Below are 12661 nucleotides of genomic sequence, written 5' to 3' on the forward strand. Positions count from 1 at the left end.
GGTAAATCAGACAACTTCCTCCGTGGGTCAGGTGCCTACGATTGTCCTGTAGTAGTGACTAAGGGCAAACCCAAACTCACATTGGAGGAGAAAAGAACTGGGTAGGTGGGGAAGTTAACTGCCACAGGCAAAAGAATGGGGGACAGGGCCACCAAATCCCAGAGCTCATTGGTCCTTCCAGGCTGAAGAAAAATTGGTAAACATACTATGTACACTACATCTCCACATTCTGGTCCTCTACTGGTCCCTTCATTGCTCCCTAGTCCATAGCCAGGCAAACATCTTTCGAGGGTACCCATATTGGTGCAGCTGCTTCCTAGGAGAAAACACAAGCATAACCTTGCCCCCTTGTCAGAAGCAGAGCAGGTGGCTGCCATTGGGAGGTTATTGGGTCCCTCCATCTAACCAATGGGAGGTGAGTGTCCCTCTGCAAAATGCCCAGTATTTGTAAGCAGGGCTCAGTCCTTTCTTATCAAAGGAGAGAAAGTTCACATGGAACAGGGCCTCCACCAAGGCTACATGTGACTCTCTTTTGGATTCTGGGGAGGTAATCCCTGGCAAGTGCTCCCTTCAAGGAGTGATTTGCTCTTTCTACGATTGCTTGACCTTGAGGATTATAGGGTATCCCAAAGGAGTAACTGCTCTTCCATGAGGATAGGAAGCTTTTGAGCTACTGAGATGAGTGTCTTAGTTAGGGTTTGACTGCTGTGAACAGACACCGTGACCAATACAACTCTTTATAAAAGAACAGCATTTAACTGGGGCTGGCTTATAGGTCAGAGGTTCAGTTCAGAATCATCAAGGCAGGAGCATGGCAGCATCCAGGAAGGCCTGGTGCAGGAGGAGCTGAGTTCTACATCTTCATCTGAAGGCTGCTAGAAGAATACTTGCTTCCAGGCAGCTGGGATGAGGGTCTTAAAGCCCACACCCACAGTGACACACCTACTCCAACAAGGTCACACTTCCTAATAGTGCTACTCTCTGGGCTGAGCATATACAAACCATCACAAAGAGTAAGCAGGTCCATCGTCAGTCTTTAGTGCCCTAGGCACTCCCATTACCAGCATTGCTGACTTCATGGCCTTAATAACATGGGAGGCCTTTTTTGCCTGTCATGGCCACCACTTATACAAAGGCCAGGCATGTATCCACCACCACATGTGCATACCTAAGATCACCAAAGGCTGGGTAGTGGGTGACATCCATTCTCCAGATTGCATTGAGGAGTAGACCTCTAAGGCCAATACCTGCTATGCCAAGGGGACCCAATGGTGCAAGAGGTGTGCACGTTGCATAGGACCTTGCAAGATGTTTACATTGTGACATAGGCAATTCAGGCAAGAGCTTATGTGAATCCTGAGGGGGAAGGTGAAATTGCTGGTGTGACATTCTGGCTTTTTCTAGCTACTCCATGTCTACAGCCATAATCAGGGCACCAGTTCTCTCATTTCCTTCTGCTAATAACTCTAGGAAATTTGGAATGTGATCTTGTGTGTGCGATGAACCACAGAATGTGCCCTGTTCTCAAGAGCCTTCTGGACAGGTCCCATGCAGACATGTCTAGGGATGTTTTAATATAGGAGAAGGCGAGGGTACGGACAGCTAAGTACTGCATATTGGCTATCTGAGAAAATATTAACTGGCTCCTGTTGGCAACACTCAAATAATTCACTCAGTTGCACTGAGTCAGGGTTAGGGAGAATGAGAATTGTCTCCACCCTGCTCCATGTCTTTGGTTTTATTGGCATCAGAAAAGGCCATGGTTGCCTTGGGAATGGGGTGAGAGCTGGGTATGCTGTGGGGTTTAACTGTACTTGGCAGCTGGGACAAAGCAGTAAGATGCTTGGTGTTTATCCAACGAGCCTGTGAACCCCACCACGACCATTTCTCGAAAGCTGATGGAATCTGCCCATAATGATTGCGAATACCATAACAAGAATAGTAGAATTATTTTGTCTGGTTTCCTGTTGTAAGTTCTCCTTGCTGAGCCTCTCGCCTTAAGGGCAAGGTGAAGAAGGCAATACCAAACTTTGAGGTAACCTTCAGTGAATCAGAGTGGGTCTGGTGCAAGCACACGAGGGCCCCATTCTGCCATAACACTCCTATGCCCTCAACGGACCACCAGAGTTGATACAGAAAGGACGCCATAACTTTCTGTAGTAGATTGCTAGTCTCAGGTGTTAGTTTAACCCTGGTAGAGGGGCTACTAGGCCCCTCCCCTCCAAGAGAGAAAAGAGGTGCCTCATCTCCTGGTCTAGAGCAGACAGGAAGGTTTGAACCAGTTAACAGTTCCACATAATCGCTGTAACTCCACGAGGGAGTAGGAGTCCTTCGCTACGATGGAGAAGGTCAAGGGCTTAATCTTGTCAGAAACAGAAAAACGCAGGAAGGAATATGGGGGAACTCTCTGAATCTTTTCGGAAGCAAAACGTTGAGTTGAGTTTTTCTAAGTTAACCAACAATTGAGAGGAGACCCTTTGGAGATCGGGCAGGCTAGCATAATATCATCCCTGTAATGGACTACAAGGCCAACCCTGGGGACTCCCTTTATGGTGTCACCCACATATAGCTGACAAATTGTAGGACAATTTTTCATGCCCCGAGGCAGGACTGTCCACTGATATCTTTTAGCTGGTTTAATCATATTAGGTTCCCACACTGTGAAGGCAAAACAGCGTCTATCCTGGGGAGCCAGAGGGATCTGGAAAAGGCAATCCTTAACGTCTATGATCCCTACATGGAACTTGGGCAGGATAGCACTAGGATGAGGCAGTCCCGCTTGAGTAGTCCCCATTTTTCCTTATGTTTATTAATGGCTCTCAGATCCTGCAGAAGCCCATATGTCCCTGACTTCTTTTTAGTGACAAAAATGGGAGCGTTATGTCTGCTGGTCCAGGGTTCCAAATGACACAAAGCTAATTGTTCCAAGACCAGACCCCTGAGAGCAGAAAGCTTAGGTTCCAATATGGGCCACTGGCCCACTCAGATATGGGCTTCAGATATCGAGGCCAACAGTATAGGGTCAGGTACCTTCATGTCAGTTGGTGCTGGGTGGGCAGTGACCATTAGAATTGGGGGTGATCTTCAACTTTGCAACCTGTGTGGTCTAGTGGGTCATGTTGCATACTGTCTAAATGTACAGTTATGATTGGGGAATGAGAAAACACAGGTAAAGTCTGAAAGACTCCTGGCTGAGCAGGGGTTCCTCTTCCTGGCAGGACTGAGGGGTGCCCTTTTGGAGTTTAAATTGTCTTCCTGGTTTTGAGAACAGCAATTCTTAGCCCAATGGAAACTTTTGTTAGAAGGAGGACATAGGATCTTGGGCCTAGCTGAGGGGCAGTCCTGCCAGAGATGACCAGGCTTGCCACAGTCCCAACAGGTGTGATCAGGGGGCCCTTCAGGGGAAGGGTGTGTCCTCTGTACAGGCTCCATGACCAAGGCATCAATGGAGGCAGTCAGGGCTGCAATGGGGCCGCACCAGGGTCCAAATCATGAGTGGCAACAACCCATTCATGGATATCATCATTCCTTATGGCTGCCACAGCATTGTGAGTGGGGGCGTTAAGGCCCTCCCATGCAAGTTTCTTGATGAACATATCTCTGGTTGGGCCAACATCAACCCCCTTTTCCACTGCCTCAGTCACATGGGACAGGAAGTCTGTGAAGGACTCCCCAAACTCCTGGACAAGATTGTAAAAGTAAGAAGGGTCCTGAGGGGTTCAAGCCTTAAGGGCTTTAAAGGCTAGATCAGCCACCTGGTTAAAGTAAGCATGCAGTCCGATAGTCACCTAAGTGACAGGGTTAATGTATGCCTGGTGGCCAGTTAGCATATCAAAGGTAACGTGAAGGTTATATTCCAGGTTAATCCTAGCCTGGATTCTCAGCCAAGACATGATACGCAGACCTCCAATTAAGAAACACAGTGGGATCGAGCACTGCCTTAAGGAGATTATAACATAGTAATAGGTCTAGAGGTGCATGGCTCATTGCTTCAATACCTGCTCAAAATAAGGGAATCTGGGCCAGGATTGTTGGCAGCTTTTCTGATTAGTGCTGAGTCTGCCCAAGGAGTTGGAATCCAGGGCTTAGTCCCTGCATCAGGGCCAAGACTGACAGGGAAAGCCTCACGATATACCTGAGGAGAATGAGGCCCTGGGAAAGGGGCAATCCAGCACACAGGACAGGCATTCCAGGAGTGACCACTGTAGAGAGACCGCTGGAAGGCAAAGTCCCCCTGAATCACACCAGGGGTAAGCTGGAGGTACCTCTGATGGGGCTGGAGCGGAAGGACTAGTGAGTGAGGGAACTTGGACAGCGGTGCTAGAGGCCATCCTGGAGCTTGATGGTTGGAGAGCTGAAGCACAGGCATCCTCATCCCCCCATTGCTAAAATCAACCTGGGGAAAGTGAGACGGGGTCAGAAATGGGAAGGCAAGCATTAGCCTGATGGGGGCAGTGTTTGTTACAGACAGCCAACGTCCTCTGGGGAGGAATTCTTAAGCCTGGCCATGATCGTAAGGAGGATGGGGACAAAGAGCAAGGGAGGGATAATCCTAGACTACTCCTCAAGCTCGTGAGGAAGGAAGAGAACACACATCCAGAGGTCAGGGTCCCACATGTTCTCTGGGGATATCCAGGGGGCCAATATAGCAGCCTCCTCCCAAGATTGGTCCAGGTCGTGAGTCTTAACCTTGAGACCACGAGTAACCAGAAAGGTTTTTCAGAGCCTTACTCTGGGGTTCCTTCCGGTGGAGGGGAGGGAACCCATGACAACAAGCACAAAGGAAACGAATGACAAACAGATATGACAAATATGACAGGAGAGTTACAGTGTACCAAGCAGGGACTCCCTCAGGTCCCTTACGTCTGGACAGTTCACCTGGGATGGTACCTGACCCCCAGTACCCACCGCCGGGGAAACCAGCCCCTCTGTCAGGTACCAGGATGAATCCAGACCAAGAGAGAAAATGATGGGACAAACACCAAGAAGACAGAAAAGAGGGCTGCTGTACACACACCACAGCATGCTCTCCAGGCACAAAAGAAAGCGAACAAATGGCTGCGGCAAGCTCACCCTCGAACTGAACCGAGACCAAAAGTGAGATCACTGGGATGGACAGACAGAAAAGACAAGTCAGAAATGAGGTCCAAGTGCTCACCATCCCGGGACCCACAACATAAAACACTAAGGGGCAAACTCATTGAAGAAGCAACCCAAGCAGGCACAGCATCATGAGGAGGAGGAGAGCAGATCAGGACAAACCTCGAACACAGTCCTTGCAGCAACAGGCAAAACCAAGGCCCCAGAAAAGGAGGTTCGCGAGCAGCCACCAAATGAGGAAGATGAAGTCATCCATCGACCATGCTGGGTTCCAGATGTTACCTGTGCCCTAGACCGCTCATAGTCCAACCCTACTTGCCCTTGGGGGTTGGAGGTGAGGTGGTGTAGTCAGTGACACAGATCCTGGAAGCAGGCGACAAATGCAGAGGCAAGCTCATCTGAGCACTGATGCAAGCTCCTTTAATACCCTCCACCCATGCCCCATTGGTCCCAAGAAAGCATCTCTTCTAAACACCATTTCTGATTGGCGCGTTGTCCTTGGTCTCTCAGGCGGCCCTCAGTTAGGTCCTCCTGCAGGAGATGGTTTTGCAGCTGTGTGGCCCTGGCATTTGCATAGAGGCAGCCCTACCCCTCCTGTGGATGGAAGTCCAAGGATCTAGCAGTTGCTCAGTCCCACAAGGCAAGCAGGTAAAGGAGAGAATCTTCCAATGTCCTTTTGTAGGTCTCCAGCAGAAGGTGTGGCCTGGATTAAAGGTGTGTACCACCACGCCTGGGTCTGGGACTTGTTTTGTCCCAGATGACTTTGAACTCCGAGATCTCCTTGCCTTAGTCTCCTGGGATTCATAGCCACTATGCCTCAAGATCTCCATGCCAAGATCCAGGTCAGAAGCTTGTATCTCCAAGCCTCAAGATCAGGATCACAGGTGAGCCCTCCGATTCTGGATTGCAGCTCATTCCAGATACAGTCAAGTTGACAACCAGGAATAGCCACTACATCTTCATATTTGTAATAAGCCTAAGGCAGCACTTAGAGCTGGGCAGATATCAACCCTCGGTGGCTATTTTGTCTAAACTCAGGGATCTGACTTGTTACTTCCATTTGGGCTGCTCTCACTCCAACTGGCCTGCCCTCATGGGCAGTTCTCACAATCTCTTACCCCATAGTGTCTTCCTCTCCCTCCACTCTCTCTCTCCCTGGTGGTCTCTGCCATAAAACCCCAAGCCGGGGAACCGAAGCCTGCCTAATCTTCTTCCCAACTATAGGCTGTAGGCATCTTTATTAACCAATCAGGGATAACCTGGGGGACAAAGTTACATAGCATCACTTGGTATATATACATTAGGCTCTCATTATCTGTGGGGGCAACCAGACCTGGGGAGCCAGTCTTTAACATTACAATACATAGCAACAGACCAAAGTCAATAGCCTAGCGCTCTCTCTCTCTCTCTCTTTTTTTTTTTTTTTCTTTTTTCTTTTTTTCGGAGCTGGGGACTGAACCCAGGGCCTTGCACTTGCTAGGCAAGCGCTCTACCACTGAGCTAAATCCCCAGCCCCTAGCCTAGCGCTCTCTACATAGCAAGGCTACTCATAGAGATACTGTCTCTGCCTTTCAAACACTCACGGCCTTTTGCTTGTTTTTGAGATTGGCTTCAGTATATTGGTCAGGATGGTCTAGAACTTGTGGGCTCAAATGATCTTCTGCTTCAGCTTCTGGAGTAGCTGAGACTCTAGGCAAACATGCCACTGTTCCTGGTGTGTGTGCACGTGCATGCACGCACGCACGCATGCACGCACATATTGCTTTCTTTTTGTTTACTTTATTTATCAATTGGGTCTTGCTATGGAGAACTGCGTAGGCCGAACTTGAACTTGTAAGTTTACTGCCTCTGTCTCTAGTGTATACCACCACACCCCACACTTACTCAGTTCTTTTTATCTAAGCTTATTTCTGCTGATGAGGATAAAGACATCGTTACAGCGAAGTACTCACATCTCCAGGCAACACGTGAAGGGCCAGGCTGCAGGCTTCATCTATAGTATGATCAACACCCCCACTCCCTCCCAGTCCCCAACTTGCATCTTAGCCACAGCTGCTCATACTGGATGGGGAGGGTGCTGGTGGGGTTGGGGGAGGACTCGACGAGGCTCCGCCTCTCTGAGGGACTATTGACAGTTAAAGGTTGCTGACAGGAGGAGTGTCCTTGAGTGGGGAGCTGATATGTTGCCCATGCTCCAGTAAATAGCTCTAAACTCATGAAAGCAACCATAACTATTTCAGTGGGTCACAAAAGACATAAATGTACGCGAAAGTAGGGGGGCTTACTGGGAACAAAAAGTTTTAGCGGGTAAGAAGGAGATAGTAACAAAGGAGGGTGACTGTGACCAAAAGCCATTATGTGCACGTATGGAAATTTCGCTTCCCCTCCCGTATATATTTGCTGAATCTGTGGCCGGACGAATGGATACAGCAACCACTTTTCACAGATGCTCTCCAGAGAAGTGCCTCCAATCCGGTGTGGAGGAGAACCATCAAAACATCCTGGGGAGGTGTGCGGCGGTCCCGAGCCCCGCCCTCAAGTGGCAGGCTGTCCCCCTCGTCACGTGTTGGCGGCTAGCCAATCATCCAGGGTGGGCGGGGGAAAACTATGGAATGGTGAGTTTATCCCCGTGCACTTTCTTGACGGACTTTAGGTTAATTCGTGTGACCTCATGTCGCAAAGCGGAGCCGATCCTGAGCAGCGCCAGCAGGCTTCAGAGGCGGACGCCATGGCAGCGACCTTCCGGGCGAGCGGTAATTACTGGGCGGCCTGGACCCGCTGCAGTGCGGAGCCGAGCCTTCCCGTTCCGTAGGAAGTTCTAGTCCCAGTATCAAGGTTGGCACTCCTCCCGGAGGCCTGGGTGGCGGGCGAGGGAAGGAAGGGCCTGCAGGCCTTGTGGCACCGAAAGCGTTTAACCCTTTAACTCCCCTCTGGCAGCCTTTAGCTTCTAGAAACACTGCGCGGACCTAGCGTCCCTGAACTTGGGCCTGCTAAGGCATTAGAGCCATTGGGGAAGAGGGAGACAGGGAATTTTGCTGACTGATCCTTGACTGACTGTCCCCCAGAACACCAGCATATTCGCTACAACCCGCTCCAGGATGAGTGGGTGTTAGTGTCAGCCCATCGCATGAAGCGGCCCTGGCAAGGACAAGTGGAGCCCCAGCTTCTGAAGACGGTCCCCCGCCATGACCCACTCAACCCTCTGTGTCCCGGGGCCACACGAGCTAATGGGGAGGTAAGCCCGAATACACAGCCACCAAGTGGAATAGGAGGAAATAGTTTTTCCTTATTACTGCTCTTCGCCCACAAGAGGGAGCAGTGCACCCCCTTTTGAGTCAGTTCCCAGCAAGCAATTTTGATCCTTAGAAAGGGCCTTTCGCCCCCCCCCCGCAGCCTGTGTACCCCTTGAATTGGGTCAGATGGTTGTATTTCTAGCCTATTCTTGTCAGTAGGTGAATCCCCCCTATGATGGCACCTTCTTATTTGACAATGACTTCCCGGCTCTGCAGCCCGATGCTCCGGATCCAGGTACCCTCAATTTAACCACTGTTGGGGAGAAGGGAGACTGGATCTGACCGGGGAACCTGTGTTGCAGAGTGTAATACTTCTTTATTCCAGGACCCAGTGACCACCCTCTCTTCCGAGTGGAGGCCGCCAGAGGAGTTTGGTAACTATGGGTTTCCCCGCTTATAACCTCCAGCCAGGGCTGAAGACTAAGACCTGGGCTTGGGCCCTGCCCTTAGCACCCAACCCCTATCCCTTTGTCATTCTTCCCTCACCACCTAGTAAGGTCATGTGCTTCCACCCCTGGTCGGATGTGACGCTGCCACTCATGTCTGTCCCTGAGATCCGAGCTGTCATCGATGCATGGGCCTCAGTCACAGAGGAACTGGGCGCCCAGTACCCTTGGGTGCAGGTCTGTGAGGGGGAGGTGTAACTTTGGTCTGGGGGAGTAGCAGTATTGCTTCCACAGGGTATGGCGAGGAGGGGTTGGCTTGATGACTGTGTGACTGCTGAGTCCTTCTCCTTTTACCCAATAGATCTTTGAAAACAAAGGAGCCATGATGGGTTGCTCTAACCCCCATCCCCACTGCCAGGCAAGTATGTGGCAGGCTGTAATGGCTTTCTTGGCTGAGTGCACTGACTGCGGACAGGGGATAGGGCAAAAGAAATACATTGATAATTTGGAGGCTTAGAGCTAGTGGACTCGCCTGCTGTTTCTTCTTTGTCCTCGCCCCTTGACAGGTTTGGGCTAGCAATTTCCTGCCAGATATTGCCCAGCGTGAAGAGCGATCCCAGCAGACTTATCACAACCAGCATGGAAAGCCTTTATTATTGGAATATGGCCACCAAGAGCTCCTCAGGAAGGTGGGAGAGAGCTAGGCCCTGTGTCCGCAGGGAGTCCCTGGCCCTTTACCCTCCCAGGGAGACCTTCGGGAAAGGGGGATAGGACATCAGCAGCCATCTAAAGGAATCCATTGGTGACTTAGAGTAGGGTGCTAGCACAAGTGGAGAGACTCGAATTCTTTTGCTTGCCTGCCACTCACCCCCTTCCCCCGTCACACACTTCACTTCCATTCTGTGTGTCCAGGAACGTCTGGTCCTAACCAGTGAGTACTGGATAGTTCTGGTCCCCTTCTGGGCAGTGTGGCCTTTCCAGACATTACTGCTGCCCCGACGGCACGTGCAGCGGCTACCTGAGCTGACCCCTGCTGAGCGTGATGGTGAGTCTCCCGGGTAGGACCGGGGGACTGGGTGCTGAGTAGAATAGCCCTGACGGGACCAGCATCTATTCCCCGGGGTGAAAATCGGGCTCTGATTCCAGATCTAGCCTCCACCATGAAGAAGCTCTTGACCAAGTATGACAACCTGTTTGAGACGTCCTTTCCTTACTCCATGGGCTGGCACGGTAAAGCTTTTGGTGTTGGAGTAGTTCCAACAGTATTTCTGGGCTCCTAGATTCTGGCTTAGGGAACTACAATCCCTACGAGGTCTCAAAGCACTTGTTGGCTTTAAAACAACAGTCCAGAGCAGGGGTGCTGGGGCTCAGAGAGGAGAGACCTGGTGACACTGTTACTGATTGCTCTCTAATGCTTGAGCTCCCTGGTGGGAAATACCAGGAGATGTAATAATCGGGCACCTGGCCTAGTTTAGGGGAGGGGCTAGACTGAAGGCTGGCAAAGAGCCTCCCATATCGTCTGTCTTCTTCTTGTCAGGGGCTCCCATGGGATTAAAGACTGGAGCCACCTGTGACCACTGGCAGCTCCATGCTCACTATTACCCCCCACTCCTGCGATCGGCTACTGTTCGGAAATTCATGGTTGGCTATGAAATGCTTGCCCAGGCCCAGCGTGACCTCACTCCCGAACAGGTCAGGCTCCGCCCTGGGTCGTCACATCCTCTCCCCTCATTTCCTCACGGGATCTCAGGATCTTGGCAGTCACCACCCCAACCAGCCTCATAAAAATCTTCACATTCCTAGAACTCAGTCCCTGCTCAGCTCCACCCCCTGGTGACTCCAGCTATCCCGAACTACTCTTCCCATCCCATAAGCCCTCCTCAGTATTTCTCGGGCCCTGAACTCCTCATGCAATTCCAAGTGACTCTTTCTCTCCCCAATTGCTTCTTGTCCCCTTACAGGCTGCAGAAAGATTAAGGGTGCTCCCTGAGGTACACTATTGCCTGACGCAGAAAGACAAGGAAACAGCAGCCACCGCTTGACTGTGACCACAGCAGGGCATTGAATCTTTGTACCCGACAGACCTGGGACCTGGAGTTCGGGCAGATGTGACATCAATAAAACTGTGTCTCATGTTCTAACCTTGTTTTCTGACACCAGAGGAGTGTGGACTTTTACATTCTGGAGTCTGGGTAAAGGCTAAGTGTGATTCCAAACACTCTTTGCCTACAGATTTTCAAAAGTTCGATGCACGAATTCCCTTCACCAGGCCGGACATGATGGTGCATGCCTGTGAATCCACACATGGGAGACTGGATTAGGATTGTGGATTTGAGGCCAGCTCGGGTTACTTAGCAAGACCTAGTCTCTGAAACCAAAGCCAAGCTGGACTTCGTGTTGCAGGTCTGTCATCCTGGCTACCCAGTAGGCTGAGGCAGGAGGATTGCAAATTCAGGGTTAGCTCGGGTAGCTTGGTGAGACAGAGAAATAGGTCAGTGACAGAGTGTTTGACACATGTGAGACCCTGTAGTCAGCCCTAGGTATAGAGAAGAAATTCTACCTCTGCTCTCGAAACAATATTCCATATTGTTTCTAATCCCCTTCGCTTGTGATACGGACAGCATGCTAATTTCGGAGACCATTTTAAAGTCTTGTGTTCCTAGCTTGGCAGAGTCTTCCAAAAGGCCAGAGTCCTTTGTATCACTGAGCCCGTTGTCAGCTCACCAGGCCTGAGCCTCAGAGTTTGCTGGGGAGAGGGTGAGCACAAGCCTAGTCCCAGTGGTCACCCCAGACACTGGGCTGCTGGCCAGAACCCTGGTTTTGCGAGTGGCCACAGCTAGATGCTGCTCCAGACCACAGGGGCTAAAGGGGCGGGTTGGGAGCGTGCATGTGGCTTTGTGCTCTTGGCTTCCTCGATCTCTATGTGCAGCGGATGTCGCTTCAGTACTGTACCTATGCTGCCAGGAATGCATGGGGCACAAAACAGTGCTGAGCATGCCGAGGACAGCCAGAGATAGCCCCAGGGCCTAGAATGATCTTGAGTCAACCTCCTCTCTGGATCTGTTTTTCCTTCCATAGTGGAGGAACTACGGGGCATTTGACATTTGAGAGCAAATACCACGAGGTGTTCTTCAAATTCTAAAGCGAATGTAAGAGCTGTGACAGACGCAGGGATGGCTAGACTGCCTTTCATCCATTCTTTTCCAGGGGAACCAAGTCTTAGGGCCCAGAAGTCACACCCAGCCTGGACAAGTGACTGGCCCTGGTGGAGACAACCCTGGCTTTCTCTCCCTGCCATCCACCCTGGGGCCATTCTTCTTGAGACCTTGGAGGGGTGGAAGGGGGGATGGGTGCCTGGTATTGGGCATGTTGTTGCCTGGGGCTGGAAAATCAGACAAAGTAGGCACTTCCCTTGCTGGCTAGGTAGGTGGTTGGTTTCTTTAGGGCAAACACAAAAACACACTCCCTAACCTTGCCAAAGGTTTGGAAATGCCTGGGAAGTTTTAAAAACGGTACAGCGAGATGCAACGAGAAAGATTCTGATTTCAGTGGCACGGGGATTACGCGTGTTTTAAACGTGTAAGAGAACTAGACCAACCACTGCCCCCTATCTTATCTGGAGTCAGGGGCACCTTCATGGAATGCAGTCAGCTGCCCAGTTGGTTCAGTAGAAAACCTGAGGCTGTGTGGACGGCAGGGAGAGGAAGGGCCTGGCCACTTTAAGACCTGCTGTTCCTGGGAGAACAGGCCTTCAGGAGAGGTCTGAGGAATGCAGTTTCAGGTTTTGTCCTCGCAATCCTACTCTGGCACCCTCCTCTAAGTTCCAGACGGGACAGGAAGTGTCCAGAGGCGGTGGAAGTGATTGGCAGTTGGAGGCTCCAA

General features: G+C 51.0%; 1 protein-coding gene across 2 annotated transcripts; it reads left to right on the plus strand.

Annotated features, from left to right (window-relative positions):
• Positions 1–7683: 7683 nt before the first annotated feature.
• On the plus strand, positions 7684–10920 carry Galt (galactose-1-phosphate uridylyltransferase). 2 transcript variants are annotated; one of them, XM_087547920.1, is made up of 11 exons: positions 7684–7853; positions 8166–8335; positions 8550–8628; positions 8719–8767; positions 8887–9016; positions 9141–9197; positions 9346–9468; positions 9692–9824; positions 9926–10009; positions 10317–10471; positions 10741–10920. In XM_087547920.1, exons 5-11 carry the CDS (start codon positions 8894–8896, stop codon positions 10819–10821), a joined length of 756 nt encoding a protein of 251 aa, XP_087404046.1. In that variant the 5' UTR covers positions 7684–7853; positions 8166–8335; positions 8550–8628; positions 8719–8767; positions 8887–8893; the 3' UTR covers positions 10822–10920.
• The last annotated feature ends 1741 nt before the right edge of the window (positions 10921–12661 follow it).

The sequence above is a fragment of the Rattus norvegicus genome, chromosome 5 (assembly GCF_021556685.1).
Source record: "Rattus norvegicus strain SHRSP/BbbUtx chromosome 5, alternate assembly SHRSP_T2T, whole genome shotgun sequence".
NCBI lineage: Eukaryota > Metazoa > Chordata > Mammalia > Rodentia > Muridae > Rattus > Rattus norvegicus.

Coding starts and splice junctions, on each gene's coding strand:
- Galt (XM_087547920.1), top strand. CDS start 8,894: ATGTGCTTCCACCCCTGGTCGGATGTGACGCTGCCACTCATGTCTGTC. Junction 9,017..9,140: donor CCCAGTACCCTTGGGTGCAG/GTCTGTGAGGGG, acceptor TTTACCCAATAG/ATCTTTGAAAACAAAGGAGC. Junction 9,469..9,691: donor ACCAAGAGCTCCTCAGGAAG/GTGGGAGAGAGC, acceptor CTGTGTGTCCAG/GAACGTCTGGTCCTAACCAG.